Here is a 21,948-nt window from a genome sequence, read left to right as displayed (position 1 = left end):
CCCTTGCCTGTTTAGCCACCCCCCACCCATAACCCCTCTAGCAACTCTCAGTTTGTTTTCTATATTTAAGAGTCTCTTATGTTTTTGTCCCCCTCCCTGTTTTTATATTATTTTTGCTTCCCTTCCCCTATGTTCATCTGTTTTGTATCTTAAATTCCACATAGGAGTGAAGTCATATGATATTTGTCTTTCTCTAATTTCACTTAGCATAATCCCCTTCAGTTCCATTCGCATAGTTGCAAATGGCAAGATTTCATTCTTTTTGATGGAAACTTTGGCAACTTTTCGAACACTCAGGCCAGGAGAAGAGAGAGACATAAACATTAGTTTCATTGTCCTGCCTTGACTTTGACAGATAGTAAGATCTAATTTATCCTGCTAAATGAAGAGTTTTATGTGTCATTTCACATATTTAGGGATATTTTTTTCAGTTTCTATTTTGTGGCTGGGTCTGGCCCCCCAGATAGTGGTCATGAGATTCCTCTTTATTTCTCCTTATTTCTTTGAAGACAAATGACCAGAACAACAAAGTCCAAACCAAAAATCCATCAATCCCTACTGTGCCTTCAGCAGATCCAGGGTAGGATCCTGGGCCGACTCAGTGGCAGTAAGAGCTGGAAGCAGAAGGAGAATAGCAGGAACTCATGAAGCCTGCCTTACTGTTACCTTCTTTGTGGGTCAAGCCCGTTCCAGATCCCACTTAAAACAAACAAACCAAGCCAAACCAGAAGCACAAACTCCCTGTAGTCTGAGTCTGTTTTTTCCCCTCTGAAATGCAGGGAGCCTGGTTTCTAAGGACTGAGTACCTGAAAACCTGCGAACCTACCATTGACATTTCGTGTTTAACCCTGCCACCTCCTTCTGGTCTAATTTGAGAACGAGAGGGAGACAGGGAGACAGACACACGTGGAGAGACAGTCTGCCTACTGGTTTCCTCTTAGTTATGAGCAAAAAGAGCTGCTAAACATGTTAAAAGCGTTGTGCATTTTCTTTGTGAAGGAGATGAAAATAAGGAAATAGTTGGGATCGTGCTACAGTTTGGAGAAAAATTTCGACGAGAGGCTGTAAGTGGTAGATAGCAGCACACACCGGAGAGCAGACAGGCTGCACCCTGTCGGATGGAGTTCAGTTTGGGGGTGGAGGCTCAACAGAGTGGGCCCTGAGGAGAAAAATGCTGCCGGGAGATGTAATGGCGCATGACCCTGGCCCGTGTGGCTCGTGATTCGTGACCTTTTGAGGTACTCTTATTCTCCTTATCTTGACTCTTACCCTTGCCTAGGAAGGGGGGTGGTACAAAAAGAGCATGTCCACATGTGCTCAGGGCATCTCTGGGTGGAAAGGAAATGCTTCCTCAAAGGCATTTTAAATATGGTCATTTTATAGTGCTTTGAATATAATAGAGGGAATCCATGTGTCTGGTAGAATCATATTACCTCCTCTTTTCGGTCGTAAAAGCACCAGAGGACAGGCAACACAAAATAACTTTTGGATCTTTCCAGATGCTTCCCCCAGGGCCCCGATCTGCTTTCCAACGTATTGCAGATCACAGGTCTACCAAATACGGCATAAAAAGGGTCGGGTGATTTCCAGACTCCGGTATCACTTCTCATTGCCTGATCACCAACCCCCATTTGAAGTGTTTGCTTTGGCAGTTCCCCACTCCTTCTCCTGGCTTCCGTGTTAATTGGGGCTTGGGTTAAAATGCTATAACAGAGGCCTCAAACATGTGCTCAGGGCATCTCGGTGGTGTAAATAAGACACATTAATTTTTCTTTCATGTAGAATTTCTGAAAGTGAGAGGTTCAGGCTGATGGGTCATCTTTGCTCCCTGTGGTGGTTTCTGGACCCACGTTCCTTTCATCTTGTTTCTCTGCCCTTCACGAGAACGTTGTTCTCATCTGCAACGTTGCATCTGGGTTGCTGATGTGTCCGTGTTCCGGTCCACAGGAAAGAGGGAGCATCATTTAGTCCAGGGCAAATCCCTTCCTGTTAGGCGACATAGAGGACGCACGGGGACTTTTGGTCATCCTCTGCTGGTGAGAACTTGACGTGATTAGCTACCAAGAAGGTTGAGAAATAAAGTCAGTAGCTAAGAAGTTAGTGCCGTACTGCAATTTGCATGTAAGAGAGAGTATGGATTTTATCCCCTGTCCATGCCTGGTGCACCGGTGAAGTTCTTTACATTACATATTCTGGATTTGGATACCTATCGGTGTATACAGATCACATGTATTTTCTTTTAATCTCTGATGTCCTTTTTCATTTTGTTCATGGTGTCTTTTGTCATAAAGAAATTTAATATGCTAGTAAAGCTTGCAAATCTGTTTATCATCCTTTGCTGTAAATATATTTTTTATATTTGTAGATTTGATTCTAGGCACTCTGTGTCAGTTTTGTGGCTGGGGGTAGATCAGATAGGCAGTCTGATTGATAGGCCCACAAGCACTTGGTTTATGGCTAACTTTTCTATTTCGGGTTTACGAAAGAATGCTATTTTATTTTTATTTTTACTTATTTTAAAGATTTTATTTTTAAGTAATTTAATTGAGCCCAGTGTAGGACTCGAACTCACAACCCTGAGATCAAGAGTTGCACGCTCCACCGACTGAGCCGGCCAGACCCTCCAGAACAATGCTGTTTTAAATAGGAGAACCCAGACTGCCTGGTCGCTGCTTTATTTCATCGTTCATTTTATGATTTGACAAGGCTTACGATTATTTGTAGTTTTTGTAACTGAACAATTAATAGTTCTCAAAATTAATTGTCAAAATACTTACCTCAAATTCGTTATGAATTTAGAAGATTTTGATAGTCACAGAGGAAAGTCAGACTGAAGAGATACGAGATCAGGTGTGGTGTGGAATTTAGTGTCGAGGCTGCTAGAAATGTCTAGAGTGCAGTTAAAGTAAGGTCTGCAACTCAGGGGAGGGGCCAGGGCCACAGATGGCAGTTGAAGACCATGAAGTCCGGAGGAGACTGTGAAAAGCTGGGTAACAGTGAAGTTCTTCCAGAAGAGAGAGCACATAAAAGACATCCCGGGGGCTGTTTCCACATTTAGAGGTCTGAAAGAAAACAGCTCAAGAGACAGATACTAGGTCATTTAATTTTCCTTCGCCACCTCGTGAGATACGTGGTAGTGTTGTCGGTCTGCAGACTTCGGGAGGGGGCTCCGTGAATTGTACAGATGGGGGCCGGCAGAGCTGGTACTCGAGAGCCAGTCTTTATGCCTCTGAAGCCTGGAGTAATCCGTTACACCTCCCGCTGAGAAAAGGGGGAGGAACATTTCCCTGGGGAGGAGGCTGTCCTTCGTGCCAGATGAGTTTCTACAGCGTTTGAAGGTTGGCGGGTAGCCCCTGGACCGTCAGTTCTGTTGCTGGCGGCGGCGGTGGAGAGAACAGCGCTGCGGTGGGAGGCTGTCCGTTAGAGAAGGTGCAGTCCCTCCAAAGTCCCATTTCATGAATTTTACTGGGAAGACAAAGCAAAGACAGAGAAGAGAAGCTTGAAGGACTGTGAGTGCGTTTTGTTTGTTTCTTGTGTTTGGAGTCGTGGTGGGGAAAGGTCTCCGTGAATTTCGAGTTAAAGAAGGACCGACTGGAGCGTGGAGTTGCGTCTGGAGCGCCGGTGGAAGGGCAGTACCTGTGAATGTCCAGTGATGCGGTCTAAGAGAGGGGGTGGGTCACTTTTATTCAGAGAGAAGCGTGAGGCCGTGGTGTTTGGTCGGTTGCCTCCTGATATGATAGAGTACGTGTCCGGTGTCTGGGGTTGGAGTCTTGAGGATAAATGAAAAAGGCAGTGGAGTCCAGATGTGCTCTGAATTTCGATTATTTACTTTAATTTTTTTTTAACATTTTCATTTATTTTTGAGGGAGAGAGGGAGAGAGAGAAAGAGTGCAAGTGGTGGAAGGGCAGAGAAGGGAGACACAGAATCCGAAGCAGGTTCCAGGCTCTGAGCCGTCCGCACAGAGCCTGATGCGGGGCTCGCACCCACGAACCGTGAGATCGTGACTTGAGCCGAAGTTGGAAGTTGGATGCTTAACCAACTGAGCCACCCAGGCACTGTTTAAGCATTTACTTTTAGAATCTCTGATAATTAAGACTGTAATGATTTTTTTAAATTAATGATTTTATTTGTAAAGAACCATTTTGTAAAATTTATTCTGAGAGAGAGAGACAGCACGCGCACACTTGCGTGCAAACGAGGGAGGGGCAGAGAGAGGGAAAGAGGGAATCCTCAGCAGACCCCATACTGTCAGCACAGAGCCCTATATGGGGCTTGATCTTGTGAGATCATGACCTGAGCTGAAATCAAGAGTCACATGCTTAACCGACTGAGCCACCAGGCACCCCCAACCTTTTAAGTGAGTTACACTGAAATGCATTTGTTCTATAGATGAACCACTGGAATCCTAAAAATAAGGTTAACAGTCTTTACTAGATGACACTTGGCTGAGTCAGTTGGCACAAAGAACAGTGTGCCATGTTTTACGTTGTTTTGATGATCATTTTGCAGTAGAGCGTAAATCTAAGCCATGCCATCGATTACATTCGGAAACTTCCCCTGTGTTAATGAAGCATTGCCGTCGCTCTTTCACTCTTCTTTTGCAGTGTACGCTTTATGGATGAATTCGTCAAAGATTGTTTCAGTGCGCGAGTGACTTTTTATATTCTCTTGTTTACAGCAGAAATCAAAGAACAGTCTGCAGAAGAGGATGCTGAAGCGGAAGCGGACATCAGCAAACGGCCAGTCCCAGTCCTCGAGCGCTCGGTGTCTGAGGACTCTGCGAGCTCCCTGGTCTCTGTTGGTGTAGAAGTCAAAATCAGGTCAGAGAAGGAAAGCAGCTGGCGTGGGCATTAGTGACAGGCGGGGAGTTGGCTAGAGAGAGAATTCAGAGTACAAGCTTGGTATGTAAATACGGATGGAATTTTTTTTTTTAGTACTTTTAGGTTTGTGACTGATGTCTCTGTGTGTGATTGGGGTAAAGCACATCTGTGGGCTTAGGTGATCGTACAACAGAGCAGTAGACGGTCACGTGGCCCTCGTCTCCTCCGAGCAGGACACAGTATCCCCAGCTCGCCCTTCCTAGCTGAAGAAATAACGCCGAGCTTCTAGCGTAACGATTGATCTTTTTGATAGTTACCTGTAAACGTAAGTTTTATACTCTCGTTCCTTCTCTTCGTTCTTTCAAACCTGTCTGTGTACAATTCGGCTTTGATTCTTGGAGTTTTTTAGGCCTCATTTGAAAGACGCGAATAAAAGCATGAAAGCGTTTACCAGTCGACCCCTGCCATCTTCTTGAGATGTTTTCACTCTTGCTTTGGACACCCATGCCTCCTCACGTTTCGCTGGCTTCTGCGGACACTCCGCACCTCTATAGTTGGGGTCCTCCGCCTGTGAACTGCCATCTGTACTCATTGGCTGGGAATGGTCATTGCCAGTGCGATCGCCAAGTCCTGTCTGCGTGCCAACGAACCCTTCTGTTTCCACGCTTATATTTCCAGGGCTCCCCTTTCTCTGAGGCGCAGACTTTCCTCTCCGTCGTTTGCTTGGCATCTCCACTTGGAAGTAGAGTAGACACCTCACCCATACGTGGCTTGTTCCGCATTTTGGGGGAGGCTTGACATTTTTCACAATAAAAGTGTAGGCTGAAAAACAAAGCAAACAGTCCCCATGACACTCGACACATTAATCCTGCTTTGTTTTTTCTTAGTAGCACTTGTTAGTTCTCAACGGTTCATTTGATTGTGTGATCATCATATGAGCTCTCTGAAGGCACTACTTTTTCTGTTGGATTGATAATTTTTATTTTGTTTTTAATTTTTTTTTTTTTTTTTTTTACATTTTTATTTATTTTTGAGAGACAGAGAGACAGAGCACACATGGGGGAGGGGCAGAGAGAGGGAGACACAGGATCCGAAGCAGGCCCCAGGCTCTGAGCTGTCAGCACAGAGCCCAATGCGGGGCTCGAACCCACAAACTGTGAGACCATGACCTGGGCCGACGTCGGACGCTTAACCGACTGAGCCACCCAGGCGCCCCTATATTTTGTTTTTAAGATTGTTTTCCTTAAGATTCAGACCTCGTGTCTCTTTGCTGTACTGAATATATTTTTGAAAGAATTCAAAGGAAGCATTCCAGTTGGTTTCTTAGTCTTAATAGTATAAATGCTTTGTCATATTTTTATACCTCTTTGCATCTCTCATCTAGCATTCTCTTGCTTCAGTTATTTTAACAATTTTTTTTAACATTTATTTATTTTTGAGAGAGACAAAAATAAAGTGGGGGAGGGGCAGAGAGAGAGAGGGAGACACAGAAGCAGGCTCCAGGCTCTAAGCTGTCACCATAGAGCCTGATGTGGGGCTCAAAAGCACGAACCATGAGATCATGACTTGAGCCCACAGTCTGACACTTAACTGACTGAGTCACCCAGGTGCCCCTAGTTCCTATTCGTGTTTCCTTTGTCTTGGGCCCCCAACTTTCCCCCCCAATTTTAAAAATTGAGGTTTAATTTATATACAGTGAAATTCACCCATTTAGTGGGTTTCGACGGTTGTGCACAGGGGCATGACCACTACCACAACAAAATCCAGAACAGTCCATCTCACTGAAAAGTCCCTGATTCCTGTTTGGCTGTGGCAGCCGCTTACCTGCTTTAGGTCCTTGTAGTTTTGTGCCTTTGCAGTAACATAGAAATGGACTTGTAGGGTATGTATTCTTTTGATTCTGGCCTTTTTAACTTTTTTTCCTGGCCTTTTGACTCACCTGTGCCGTTGTATATATCACCTGTACATTTATATATGTAGCTGTTTCCTTTTTATCGCTGAGCAGGATTCTGTCTTCCGGAGGCACCCACCACAGTACGTCCACTTCCTGTTAGGGAGTATTTGGGTCCAGATTTGGCGATTGTGAATACAGTTGGCATAAATATTCACTCTTAGGTTTTGGTGTGAACGCAGGATTTTCATTTCACTTCTGTAAATACGTGGGAGAGGAGAAAGGCAAGTTTGTTTAAAGAGAATTTCACGGTGTGTTCCAGTGTGTGGCTCTACTGTTTTGTATCCTCACGAGTGACGAGTGAGAGTTGTGCTGAGAGCACGGATTGGCAGGACTTTTCTGTTCCGAGTGCACTTTACTCTTCGGCAGACCCCACGCGCTCTGGTCTCCGGGTTGTGTGTTCTCGGGGATCCCGCCATCGGGCCGGGCCGGGGAGGCCCGTTGTGGTCCTCGTCCAGAACACAGCCCTGCTCCTCCTCCGGGGCCAGGCCTCCTTTCCCCGCCTTCTCTTCCTCCGTGACCAGCTGGTCTTCCCTGCAGGTGCCTTCTTGCCCTCCCGCCCTCACCAGCCCACCAGGGAAAATGAGCGAGGAAGATCTGGGTGGGTCTTTGTGCCTTCCCCATATTGCTGCTGTTCTGCTTCCCGGGCTTTGGGCTGTGACTGGCACGTTCTCCGGACTCGTCGCCACGGCCCCGAGCATTGTGCGCGAGCGCCCAGAGAGGGGGGCAGAGAGACGCTTTGAGTGGGTTGCAGCTTACCTGTGTCTCTGGGTCACAGGTGTCCTGTGTTCTCACAGTGTCTCACACTTGGACATCAGCCGTCTGTTCAAAGGTTTCAACTGAGCTCTTCTTAGGCTGCTTGTCTGACATGAAATGGCCTCTTCTCCAGATTAAGCGAATGCTTGTGTCCCACCTCTCTTCGGAAGTGCCTTTCATTCAGTTGGAGGTGAATTGGTTGCCCGGTGACTTCTGTGATCTGATGTGTTTACGAAGAGTGAATTTTTAGACTGCCTGGTGAGATGATTCTCTGACTGTGGGAGCAGTGCTTTTTGCAGCTTTCTACACCCAAAGCAGAAGCCAGAAATTTCCTTTTTCACACCTTTAGAGTTAATGAATTACTCTGAGAGGTTTAGATGACTGCCTTACTTCTTCCATCTCTTGGCACCTAATTCTTTAGTGATTTGGGTACTTCTTTAAAGTTGGTTTATTTTTTTTTTGTTTTTTGTTTTTTTAATGTTTATTTTTGAGAGAGAGAGAGAGAGAGACAGAGTGCAAGTGCGGGAGGTGCAGAGAGAGAGGGGGAGACAGAATCCGAAAAGCAGGCTCCAGGCTCTGAGCTGCCAGCACAGAGCCCGACAGAGGGCTTGAACTCAAGAACTGTGAGCTCGTGACCTGAGCCAAAGTCGGATGCTTAACCAACTGAGCCACCCAAGTCCCCCCATAATGTTTTTTTAAAGCTAAGAAATACTAATTTTTTTATTCTTTTTTCTTTTTTTTTTAAGTTTATTTATTTTGAGAGAGAGAGAGAGAGAGACAGACAGTGCAAGTGGGGGAGGGGCAGATGAAATGGGGAACCTGGGGGGGGGGGTGGGGGGAGAGAATCCCAAGCAGGCTCCACGCTGCTAGCTGTGGTATTTGACGTGGGGCTTGAACCCATGAACCGTGAGATCATGAACTGAGCTGAAACCAAGAGTCGATCACTTAACTGACTGAGCCACCCAGGCGCCCCTATTCTGGTATTTTTAAAAAGTTTTTATTTACATTCTAGGGGCACCTGGGTGGTTCAGTCGGCTAAGCGTCTGATGTAGGCTCAGGTCATGATCTTGGGGTCTGTGGGTTCAAGCCCCCCCCTGCCCCCCTCCCCAGTCAGGCTCTTTGCTGACAGCTCGGAGCCTAGATCCTGCTTTGAATTCTGTGTCTCCCTCCCTCTCTGACCCTCCCCTGCTTGTGCGTGCGCGTGCTCTCTCTCTCTCTCTCTCTCCCAAATAAATAAAAATAAAAAAAATTAAATTCCAGGTAATGTACAGTGTAATATTAGTTTCAGGTGTACAGTATAGTGATTCAACATTTCCACACATCATCTGGTGCTCATCGAGACAAGTGCATCCTTAATCCCCTTCACCCATTTACCACCCCCCACCCCCATAACTCTCAGTCTGTTCTCTAGAGTTAAGAGTATGTTTTCTGGTTTGTCCCCCCCCTTCTATGTTCATCTATTTTGTTTCTTAAATTCCACATACCTCATATGTGGAATTTAAGAAACACAACAGATGAGCAAAGGGAAAAGTAAAGGAGAGAGACGTGAGCTAAGAAACAGACTTCCTTAACTTGAGAGATTAGACTGAGGGTTATAGGAGGGGAGGAGGTTGGAGGTGGGGAAATAGGTGATGGGTACTAAGGAGGGCAATTGTTGTGATGAGCACAGGGTGTCGTAGGAAAGTGATGCATCACTAAGTTTTACACCTGAAACCCATATTGCATTGTTTGTTAACTAACTGGAATTTAAATAAAAACTTCAAAAGCCTAATAATACTCCAGCATAAATGAAAACAAAATAAGGGGGGGGGATGGATAAAATGAGAAACACAAAATATTGTTAACAGGTTAAGCTGATGGATGGGTTCATGAGCGTTTATTAACTGTTGTTCTACTTTAGTGTCTGTGTTCAAAATTTTCCATAGTAGAGTCAAAGATGTATGTGATCTTAGAAAAAAAAAACACACAAGCCCAACAATAAACAAATTCTATATATGAGTGAAATCGCATGGTATGTGTCTTTCTCTCACTGACTTCGCTTAGCATAATACTCTAGCTCCATTTGTGTTATTGCAAATGGCAAGATTTCATTCTTTCTTAGGGCTCAGCAACATTCCATTGTATGTAGACACCGCATCTTCTTCATCCATTCATCTATTGGTGAGCACTTGGGTGGCTTCCATGTCTTGGCTATTGTAAATAATGCCGCAATAAACATTGAAGTGCACGTACCCCTTTGACTTAGTGTTTTCGTGTTTTTTGGGTAAGTATCCAGTAGTGTGATTGCTGGATAGTAGGGTACGTCTATTTTTAACTTTTTGAGGAATCCTGACACTGTTTTCCAGAGCGGCTACACCAGTTTGCATCCTTACCAACAGTGTAAGTGGGTTCCCCTTTCAAGGAGCAATTCTTTTAATTCTGTTCTTTCTAAGGTCCCTTATTAATAAGCATCTATTCCGTAAGCATATATTGTTTTTTGCCTTTTAGCTTTTTAATTTTATTGTAGTTAATAGATAAGTATTGTTTAGAACAAATTTAGGTTTACAGAAAAATTGAGCAGATGGTACAGTGAGTTTCTATTCCCAGCCTCCCCTCCCTCCCTGAGTTTCCCTTCTTATTAGCATCGTGCATTACTGTGGCGCATTTGTTACAACTGATAAACTAGTATTGATATGCTATTATTAACTAAACACCACAGTTTACAGTAGGGTTCATTCTTTGTGTTCTACACTTCTAGGAGTTTTGACAAATGCATAATGTCCTGCATGTGCCATCACAGTGTATCATGGGAAATAGTTTCATTGCCCTAAAGTCTCCTGTGCTCTGCCTATTTATCCCTTTTCCACTGCTCTTTAACTCTTTCACACACACCCCTCATTGCTGACCACCTAAATTTATATTTTTAAGTTTATTTATTTAGAGCGCGTACACAATTAGGAAGAGTTGGAGGGAGGGAGGGAGAGAGGGAGGGAGGGAGGGAGGGAGAGAGAGAGAGAGAGAGAGAGAGAGAGAGAGAGAGAGAGAAAGAAAGAATCCCAAGCAGGCTGCATGCTGTTAGCATGGAGCTCGATGCGGGGTTTGAACCCACAAAGTGTTGTGAGATCACTGACCTGAGCTGAAATCAAGAGTCAGATGCTTAACCAACTGAGCCACCCAGGTGCCCCGAAACTAGAACTTTTTGATTTGGTATGTTTACTACCCTAAAAAGTCATGTTATGAGTTACAGATGTTTAATTGTTTATTAAACTTAACTGTTCTTATGGCATATACATACTCAAAAGCTTAGCATGCACTACAGTCATAATATTTAATTTTGAAGCAGAAGTATCTACAGTCTGTCATTTAAAAAAATAGTTGAATAAAACTACTTTCTCTTTCTCTTTCTTTTCATTTCTACCAGTGAACAGCTCTGCGCTTTTTGTTACTGTGGTGAAAAAAGTTCCTTAGGACAAGGAGACTTAAAACAATTTAGAGTAACGCCTGGGTTTATCTTGCCGTGGAAAAGCCAGCCTTTTAACAAGAAGGACATTGATGACAGCAGCAATGGAACCTGTGACAAAATACAAAACTCAGCATCACGAAAACAAAGAGGACAGAGAAAGTAAGCAATTTTGAATAAATGGTTGGAATGCAAGGCTATATGTAATTTATTTCCATCTCAGCCAGTGAATACGTAGATGGGATTGTTACTGAATCATTTCTCATGGTTTTCAACATAAATAGGATGCTTTGCGCCTCATTAGTCCTAACACACACTCTTTTCCTCAAAATTTCTTATTTAAAAAAAAGTTTATCTTCATTAAAGTATTAAAGTCAGTGTGATCATAAAAGTTAACCTTTAGAAGAAACCTTTAAAGAGCATAACATAAAACTACAGGGAGTTTATGGAATTTACCTATAAATGGGAAGAAGAAAGAAAGTAAAACAGTTAAGTCTTTCTTTCCTTCCTCTGATTAAACTTTTAATTGTTTGTATGGATATAGTCTAGCAGAATGACCAAATCAAGGTGGTTTTCGCTACCCATGTTCTTAATTTGTCATTGAGTTATTTTACGTTTCACAGAACGTGGAGCTGCCCTATAAACCGTTAAGATACAGGGTTAGCTTTCGGAGTAATTGGACGCTCAGAATGCCTTTTCTGAAGTTAGAAGTTAAAAAAGCAGCTCTGGTTTTTTTTTTTTGTTTTTTTTTTTTTAATGAAGTAAGAATTTACTAAGATATTTGTGTAACTATACGTGTGTGTCTGTATTTATGAACATTATAGTTATGTAAAGCTTTCTCTAGTATGTTTAATTCTGGAGTTAAAATTTTTTTAATACATTGCCGAGTTTTGTTTAAAGGCCATCTTAATGTGTGGACTTGGCTGTGGTAGTTGAGGGAGTGGAAGTTTCTGTAGTCGATGAGAAAGTGTAAAAATTAATTTAGCTTGGAAGGCTGACCAGCCCTGCCCCTTGAGGGCGATGATGTAATCATCCAAGTGCTGATCTGGCTTTCATCCAAATTTAAGTACTATGGCATTGTTGTGTTGTACTTACTTGATTGGCTCTTTCTTTTGGACGGCTGCCAATGCCTTGAAGACCTGAAGTAGGAAATGAAACAATAACAAGAAAGAGAGTCTTTTTAAAAAAAATTTAAGGTGGAACAGCTTAAGGAGGTTTAGAAGTACCATGTTTAGCATCTTGTTTGAAAGGCCAGAGCTGGAACCTGTAGGAGAGCTTTCCCTTTGGTAGTCAGTCGAGTGCTCACATCCTGATAAAACGTATCAGGAATCTAGCGAAACTTGTAATGTCTATCCGTAATTAGCAAATTTAATGGACTGGATCAGCTTGTATCTTACATCGTCTTGTTCTGCCTTTGAATAATGGGGAGTATATAAATACTTGCCCTGGGAAATAGACTTGGGCTTTGTTTACTTACTTATTTTATAAGCTAGGTTGATTTTTAGTGAAAACTTTTATGGGCTAAGATAATTATGTAAAAAAATAGCCTTGGTTTAGTCTTTATATACACTTAGTGTTTACCCAATTATTAAGTAATGATAATAAGACAGTTAATGGACTTTAGGAATAAAGCACATTTATTAAATTTGGAATTCATTTAGAGGTAGACAGATTTAATTTGGCGATGATTGTAAATAGTTACAAAATATGTTACTGATGAATAGAAACCAGATAAACGGCTTGTTTTTTTGGTGGTTATTTTATTTTTAAAAAGGAGGTTTTAAAAATAGTTTTTCCCTCTTGTGGCACTAAATTGTAAGAATATATAGCTGGGGATTCTTTTTCTCTTTCCGTTTGTTGTAGACTTAAAATTTGGGGGGTATTTCAGCTGACTTCTGATGTTCTCGCCTCAGTCGGGCTGCTGGCATCCTTCGGGTAGACGGTAGCATCCTACTGCTACTGTCTATAACATACAAACTAGTTGCAAAAACTAAAGGAGAAATTTGATTAAACTGGTTAAGAATTGGTTAGTAATAGACTGTTAAGTCATTTCATTGGTTTTTATATCCGTTTCCCCTGTCAAATACTTGTGCAAAGAAAATATCTTAGAACAATGTATTAGTCTTTATAAATGAACTGTTGGTCTTTTTTTCCCCCTCCCAATAAAATAACAATGATTAGTAGTAAAGAATTTATTTGTAGGAATGAGTTATATTTATAGGAAAGAGTTTGTTCTCATAATACTGCGGGCATTTATAAAAACGAGAATTTAAAGTTAGCATAGCATGCTAAACTTTTCTGAAAAAGTGAGTCTATGCATTTCTAATGCTGAACATAAAAAATACTGGTTATTTTTATATGGTTTGATATTTAAATGTACTTATTGAAATATGTTAATACTTTTTTTCTTTCAATGATTCCAGGTATAAAAAAGTTTAGTACCCTGGTCATTGTGCTGATTTTCTCTTAATAGGAATCATGATAAATATCCAGCATACAGAAGTGCAGTGAGTTATGATCTATATTCAATAGTGATTTAATCCAGAATTATGATCAGGTTAAATACTATGATATCAGGAGAAGATGAAAGTTTTAGTGCCAGTCATCTGATTTCCCATATTTAATGTTAAGACAAAATAGTCGTCATTGTTTACTTACTGATCTCAGTTAGTATCTGAAGTTTGAGGGCTTTGAAAGTCTGAAATCCCCATGTGTTGTATGCCTTATTTAGTGTTCCTTTTTATACTGTAATTTTCGCTGTTACATTACCTTCTCTATGCCTCGAGCCACTGGTAGCTATTCTGTGTTTGCATTTTACTTCTGACTTGTGAGGTCAAGTCTTAACTTACTCGAGAGTACTTACAACATCATGCCACAGACCAGCTGTCGAGATTTGTTGAGGGACCGTAAGAAAGCCCCAGCTGACACATTCTGCTCCCGTTACCTCCCCCTGCACACTTTGTAGTGGGTTTTCATTTCCCCTGGGAAATAACCTGTCTTTACATAAAATTAACTGCCAGATCTATTGTGGTAGTCCTCATGATAAAGCAGATTAAAACTTCTGATTGAGTTATGTTCTGTAAGCATTTAAGGAAGGCCAAAGGGAATATTTTATGGGCTAAACTCTAGTTCCTGATTAGAATATTAGAGTGTTATTTTAAAAAATATACAATGGCAAAATAAATTTTTAACTGTAATTTTTAACACTTCCTTATGGATTTGGAGACTTTTTTAGTTGTTGGCTTACGTGCTGTAATATAGCAACCCAGTTTTATATTACACTATGAATAGTAACAGATGTGTTCTAAAAGTTGTTTTATGACAGTTTATGTCTAATAAATTAAAATTGATATGGCAATACGTTATATTTAAGTTGTTATGAACGAAATAATTATCTGCCTGTTACCAGTGTCACATCTGTTTTGTTTTATTTTGTTTTTCCAGAGAACGATCTCCTCTACAGAATACAGTACCTTGTGTAAGTGTGAGCACGCAGACTGCTTCGGATGACCAGGCTGGTAAATTATGGGATGAACTCAGTCTGGTTGGCCTTCCAGACGCCATTGATATCCAAGCCTTATTTGATCCTACAGGTATGAGCTCGTCTTCAGTGATGATTACCTCCTCTTTCTGTAGACATTTTAATTTTAGTGAATTACCAACTGAATAGTAAATACCTTTCATCCAGAAATGATTATGATCACATTGTAAAAAAATAATGTCATTGTTTAAGTACCCTTGCTTAGGTAAAATAAATTGTCTGATTGTGTGTACCTAAGTTATTTAGCATCTGCACAGGGCCAGCAGTGGGCCGGACGCTTTTATAAATCTTTGTATTTATTCTTATGTAGACAGCAGTGCCATGGAGATAGGATAATTGAGGAAAGAGAAAAGTTTAAAAGGATCTGTGAGGACTTGGGGAACTTGGCCATCTGGGTCTATTTTAATGCAGGGTGAAAGACAGACAGTAGGTCTTAGCCATGTGGGTGTCTTATTATAACATATAGTAACCCATACTCTTGATATGGTGCTTTTGGGATTTTGAGTTAATTTCAGTTGAACTGCATATTGATTGAAAGTGGTTCAAGTGTTATGTGATAGACAGTTTAAAGACTGAGCTGTTCTTATTGATTGATGTCGGCTCTTGGTGTCGGATGAGGCAGAGTAGAGCTTGTTTGCCATTAATCCTCTTTGTCATAAAGTATTGTGTGATGTCCTTTATATTTTATGTAAAGATACCAAATAAAATATAGTAATATTTAAATAAAATGACTAAAAATTCATTTTTTGTTGCTGAAGAAATAATGACTCCTGCAGTAATTCTCAAACTTTGGGTGCATCAGAATCGCCTGCAGGGCTCTCGTGAAAACGTAGATTTCTGGGCCTTACTGCAAGAGTCGTTGATTCCGTAGGTCTCAGTTGTGACATGGGAGTTTGCATTTCCGGCACGTTCCCAGATGACGCATTGGAGAAGGGCTGACGGCTTTCGTGTTATCACAGATGCAGGGTAGCATTGTGTGTGGACGCTCGAGAGTTGACTTGGGGGTCTACGTCTTCCTGGCGTTCCTTTGCTTCACGTTTGTTCCTTCATTTGCTTCCGTTCGCTTCAACTGCTTCAGGCACCTGCTGGGCCCATCACCGTTGCGTGGAGTGGTCGCTGGGAGTGCGCCAGTTGGAGGGGCCGTCACCGGTGAGCGTGGACAAAGCTGTCGTCTCAGGGAGCACAGAGGTAAGCGGAAGCAACAAGTATTGAAGGCACAGCTTGGTGACATTTACTCCAGGCAACATAAAGGTTCACTTGCAAGAATTATTTGTTAAACGATTAGTAGGATATAAAAACCCCTAAAATAGGAGTTTCTAATGTTAGATCCAAGAGTAGTTTCTGCAAACAAGTGGAATATATGTATCTTTTTTAAGCTGTGCAATAAATAGAAATCTTAAAAACAAATATTTCACATTTAAATCAAAAAATTAAAAATTTTAAAAATGAGAATTACTATGTTTACATATCCATGTGGTTACTCTTTAAGACAGAACTATTTGATTAAGATTTAAAATGAACAATATCTGACAGGTCTTTAGTCCACAATGTGGACCAGTTCTGTTTGATATTATAAAAATGGATTCAGATATTTCTTTATGGTCACGTTGGCACTTCAGGTTCATCCCAAAGTAATAGGTACACACAGTCTGCTGTCTTCTAAAGTTTTCACTGCGATTTTCACCTGTATTTGAAATGAGTACAGAAGTAAAAGTAACATTTACCTTCTGTCTATGAAGGACACAAACCCCAGGAAGTGAAAGTCCTTTGCTGCCTACAAATCCCCTTCGGTTTTTGACGATTGTGTTTGGGAGAAGTGAAACAGCCCTTCCAAAGGAATGTCAAAAGTGGAATTTTTGACCATAGAAATTATATGGGCTTTAGCAGATGGAGTGTAGGTAAAACTTTAAAAAGTGTTGTCGACACAGGGACTTAGATTCAAGTAATTATTCAATTAGTATAACATTAGCTTTACTCAGATTATCAGAATGACCTAAATTACATGCATGAGTAATTCTCGCCTCAAGCTTAGTCAAATTAGAGTGCTTGTTTTGGAAATGTGACATTACATTCAAATGCTTCTGTCGTCAAATTGTGAACAGTATAATGCATAATAGCAAATTCTGCAGTCTGGACATACTTGGATGGCCACATCAGGACTGTGATAGGTCAGTGAGCACTCTTTCTGTCATGAACTACTGCAGAGGTACTTTTGGATTCTTTTGTGAAAGTGAAAGGTATTCTAGGAAAGGTGATGAGCAAAGGCTAAAATGAACTTTGTGGTGTTCTATTGGAATCGGAAGAATCAATATAAATGCCCAGTTTTTAGTGTTTATACAAATGAAGAAATACAGATGTGTCTATATGTGTGTTAGTATCTATACATATATTTCCTAGCTCTGTTTACTAAGAGGGTAGTTGAAAGAAAGCTGGCCTCGCACTGTTCTTTTTGGACCAAAGATATCATCTTTGTGTTTTAAATACTTACTGATAAATGTTTAAATGGATTTAGAGATGAAGGTTATGGCCTGCCCCTGGCAGAGGAATCAAGGGCCGCAGGAGACCTGCATTCCTTCTCTCTTTATCGAGGCTTTAGCACGGAGTAGCTGAAGCTGTGCAATGCCCGTGGGGCAGGAGTAGTGAAAGCCGAGGGATGCGGGGTACTGGTGGCACGTGGTCAGGCCTTTCCATCTCTACTAGGTTAAAGAAGTCCAGACTTACGGTAGTGTGAGTCTTCTGTGGCCATTTCTACAGGTTTCTTTTTTTTTTTTTTTTTTTTGTCGGTTTTCTCCATTATCAAAAAGGCACAGGACAGACCAGCTCGCTAGAACTTTTTTTGTTTGCTTGTTCCTAAGGAAAGAAGAGTTGATCTCACTGACAAAAATTCAAAACTATAACGACACATTTGTGGGATGCAAATTGGTACAGATTTTCTGGAGGGGAATTTGGCGATCCCTAGCAAACTACCTATGTCTCTAACAAACTATGCCTTCTAGAGAGATTCTATCCTGAAAATATATCTCTAGTAATACAAAATACTTGTGCTATTAAAGCTTAATAATCGCAGCATCATTTAACTTTCAAAATATTGATAACAACCTAACTGGCTGTGCATAATTGTTGAATAAGCTATGGTATGGTTCGTACAGTGAAATATGGTATGTGTAAAAATAGAGTGAGGAGTATCTCTATGAAATGATGTGAAGTTGTTTCCAATGTGTATTTTTAAGTGAAAAAAAAAAAAAACAAAACAAAAGAAAACAAAAAAAACAAAAAACCCAAACAGTCCAAAAGACCAATTCATGATGTGCAACCTTTTATGTAAGAAAGGATGAAATAGAAAATATGTCTGCATATAGTTGTTTTGGAAAAGAAATACAGGAGGAATAAACGAGAAACTGAAGAGACTGGCTACTGTGGCAAGTGGGTGGGAAAGAGATGGAAAAGAGATAAGAATGGGACTGATAGATGGGGCGCCTGGGTGGCTCAGTCGGTTGAGCGTCCGACTTCAGCTCAGGTCACGATCTCACAGACCGTGAGTTCGAGCCCCGCATCAGGCTCTGGGCTGATGGCTCAGAGCCTGGAGCCTGCTTCCAGTTCTGTGTCTCCCTCTCTCTCTCTGCCCCTCCCCCGTTCATGCTCTGTCTCTCTCTGTCTCAAAAATAAACGTTAAAAAAAAAAATTAAAAAAAAAAAAAAAAAAAGAATGGGACTGATAGAGCGAGGAGAGGTGGGACAGACACTCTCGGATGTGTATCTTTGTATAGCTCCGCCTCTCAGGCCGTAGGAATCTTTCGTATACCCCCTAAATAAGCAGTCACAGCTCTCTAGGATATGGACGAATACAAAAAGGAATACCAGAATTCACACTACAGGGAATAGGGAAGGAAGGAGCTCATGTGGGTAACTGGCCAACAGTACCTTGACTGGATCCCTGTAAGGCTGAGGCAAAAGCGCTGTGCTTACATGCTGTGATCCAGTGAGCGCATGTGTTTCGCACGGGGTTATGGGTTACTTGATGTATACTCTGTGAGTGAACAAATGAGTAAACACATGGTTGATAATGAGAACTAGGTTTCCCGGTGTTGGAGAAAGGAGCTACAAAGAAGGAAAGACTACAGTGAATTTTGTGTTGTTGAAATGGAATCAGAAGTATCGGTAGAAACTCACGGCTTTTTAATATTGATACAAACGGATGCAAACAGAGAAAGATGTGTGCGTGCGCAGGATAGGTCGTGTGCTCACATGTGATTCCTCTGTGAAGAGGCCTCGCTGGATGTGGGCACACCTGCTACTAATTGAGCACACCTCGTGCCCAGATCGTGGTTTCTTTTCTTTTTCTATTTAAAAAACATTGTTTTAAAACTGTGTATTTATTTTTTGAAAGAAAGAGAGACAGAGCATGTGCGGGGGAGGGGCAGAGAGCGAGAGAGGGAGACACGGAATCCGAAGCGGACTCCAGGCCCTGAGCTGTCGGCACAGAGCCCGACGCGGGGCTGGAACCCACGAACCGCGAGATTGTGACCTGAGCCGATGTCGGACGTTTAACCGACTGAGCCCCCCAGGCGCCCCCCCAGATCGTGGTTTCTAAGCACTGTTTTCCGGTAAAAGGAAGTAAGGTTCCTTGAGAAGTAGTTCATGGTACAGAGGGAAAATACAACATGAGGTGCCATAAAGTAAGGAAGTACTCGACAAGGTGAAGACTTATTGAAAACACAGGCGCCAGCCTGAGGGGGCTCCAAGACCTAGACCAATTTGAGCCACGACAAAAAATACGGTGTTGTGTTTTATCCACAGAATGGAATAAGTACACGAGTCCATACTGATAGCATAGTGTGAATGAATGAATGAATGAATAGCGTAAGTCAGGTCATATCAATCCTCTGCCTACCAGACTTGACTGACTTCCCGTTTCACTCGGAGGGGGGAAACAAAAGGCCAGTGCTCACTACCTGACAGAACTGTCCATGACCTTCACCAACCCCCCTGAGTCCTTCTACGATAGATACCATTGCCTCACTGTGATTCTTCACCTCATTTGCTTCCTTCACCCATGCTGGCTGTCTCCCTGCCTCAGATGCACCAGACATATGTTCCCATGGGACCTTGGCAGTTTTGGTTCCCTCTCTGTTGAATATTCTTCTTAGATACATGCGTGGCTTGCTCCCTCATGTCCTTGAGTAATTTATTCAAGCGTTGCCTTATCAACAAGGTCCTTGCCGAGCTCCCTATTGAAAGTTTCAAGGGTCTTGTCCTCAGATAGCTTCCCTGCTCTGTTGTTTTCTCCTTTCCACTTGTCACCATCTAACATAGTGTGTATTTACTTACTAATGTTGTTCATCTTTCCTTACTGGAGTGATAGTGCTGTTCTGACACGGATCTTTTTCTGTTGTGGTCATTCCTTAATCGGTATTCACTTAATGCCTAAACGAATAGCACTGGAGATCATTCTTGGAATCGTTCATAGTTACAGGAAAGATCCAGAGTGCCAGAGGGTTAATGGAGGTCCCTAATGTAGTTAATTTCATAAAAGTTTATGAATTTATACTCATCAAAAAAGAAATCTCTGAAATAGAGTAAATCTGTACAGTTTCTACAGAAGTGGTGCAGGATGGAGGGCAATGACAAAATCTTTGCTATCTCAGAAGTTCTCTAGGGGTGAGGTATGTGCTGTTGAACTTAAGAATATATTATGTTTACCAAAAGATAGATGTTCTAAAGTTTTTGACTTTTATTATGACGACATGTGGCTGAATGTGTTTTGATACCTACCTGTCGTTTCAAAGAAAATAAACATTTCGTTTGCCTCTTCAAGGTAAAGATGACATTTCAGCAATGAGAATGTATCGACTTTTCAAAGAAACATGTGCTGGGGGTTGAGCAGTTTGAAAATGGATGTTTGGAACTATTTCGATTTGATATTTTATTTCCAGAAACAATGAAAGTTTATTAAAAAAGTTCTCACATTTGTTGCCAAAAAATTTGGGACGCAGAATTTTCTGATCCGTTTAAAATATTCTGAAGAGTTTTAGTATGTTTCAAGCCCATTTGCTTAAAAAAAAAATTACTTTTTGATTATGGAAGGTGAAAATTTACTAGCTAAATTTAATAATTTTTGTTGGGATTGAAAAGCAGTTTTGGAAATGGGGCACTGCTTCTGTTTAGATCTCCTTATTTTTGTGAGAATTCATTTGTTTTTAACTTACAACAGATATTGAAATAAACTCAGCTGAGAATCAGGCCTTTCAGCCCAAGCGTGTGGAAGAGAACATGGTACAAAGCTCAGATGGAGGGGTTGTAGTGCTCTCTAAACTTTTTGATGGTGCACATCTTTCAATAAATATTTGAGCCCACATCCTTGTCATACATTCTCACTTGAATGTGTCTCTCCCGTATGTCACTTTTACCGACATTTATAAACTTACATCGTTTGTGTGAGTCTGTTACTACTTTTAGTTGCCCGCCCTGAGGCCGTAGGCACCACGAGCACGTGGATGATACCTGTTTTGGTTTTTCATTTTATCTCTAGTACCTAACCAAGAACCTGGATATCACATAAATGCATGCATGAACGAAAGGTGCCAGTGAAGGGCAACTAGCTTGAGTGCAGAAGGACGTGCTGCTGGCCCCTAGCGGCTGCCGCGAAACGCCCCGCGGGTGCAGGCCGGCCTCCCACCGCAGAGTGATCCAGCTCAGCGTGTCGGCAGCGCTGAGGCCGAGAGATGCTGCTTTGGTTAATATTATTTCTATGTAAAAAGTAATATGTTTCGTATAATTTCCTCGGTTTTCCAATGACATTCTTTATCAAGCTGTTCAGTTTTTCTGGAATGTCCCTCAAATTGTTTTCAGTTTTTCCAGGGGGAACTTTATCTTTTACTAGATTGAAGAATATGCTGCCTTGTGAACCTGGGTTTCAGGAAGGGTAATAGTGTTTTTCTTTTAAATTCCTCTTTGGAGACCTGGAGGTCCTGCCCACGTCTTGGAGATCTGAGTAGTTTGGATATTACTAAGGGAATAGCTGAATTCTGAACACCATAGCTATTTAATCATTTATTTACCTAAACTCTTTTTCTGCACTCTGCTCATTGCATTCCAAAAGATTTTACCAGTAAATCTCACTAGCTCTGAATCAAATGTTCAGTTACTTCTATTATCTCCCCACTTACAATGGATAATTTCTTTTTTTTTTTTAATTTTTTTAACCTTTATTGATTTTTGAGATAGAGAGAGCATGAATGGGGGAGGCTCAGAGAGAGAGGGAGACACAGAATCTGAAACAGGCTCCAGGCTCTGAGCTGTCAGCCCAGAGCCCGACGTGGGGCTGGAACTCACGGACTGTGAGATCATGACCTGAGCCGAAGTCGGACGCTCGACCGACTGAGCCACCTAGGCACCCCACAGTGGATAATTTCTTATGTTTTCTCCACCCGGTGCCACAACC

At 41.7% G+C, this 21,948-nt stretch overlaps 1 protein-coding gene across 1 annotated transcript in view; it reads left to right on the top strand.

Moving 5' to 3' along the window:
* The window catches only part of KMT2C (lysine methyltransferase 2C), a 284,438-nt gene that overhangs the window by 106,908 nt on the left and 155,582 nt on the right, over nucleotides 1-21,948 (top strand). The window contains 4 exon segments of the mRNA XM_019424862.2: nucleotides 4,683-4,821; nucleotides 10,929-11,129; nucleotides 14,412-14,560; nucleotides 15,587-15,696. Coding sequence (XP_019280407.2) covers nucleotides 4,683-4,821; nucleotides 10,929-11,129; nucleotides 14,412-14,560; nucleotides 15,587-15,696 — 599 coding nt within the window.

This window comes from Panthera pardus, unplaced genomic scaffold (genome assembly GCF_024362965.1).
Source record: "Panthera pardus isolate Hobbes unplaced genomic scaffold, ASM2436296v1 HiC_scaffold_9, whole genome shotgun sequence".
Classification (NCBI taxonomy): Eukaryota; Metazoa; Chordata; class Mammalia; order Carnivora; family Felidae; genus Panthera; species Panthera pardus.
The sequence above is the reverse complement of the archived record's forward strand: the minus strand, read 5'-3'. Positions and strand labels throughout refer to the sequence as shown.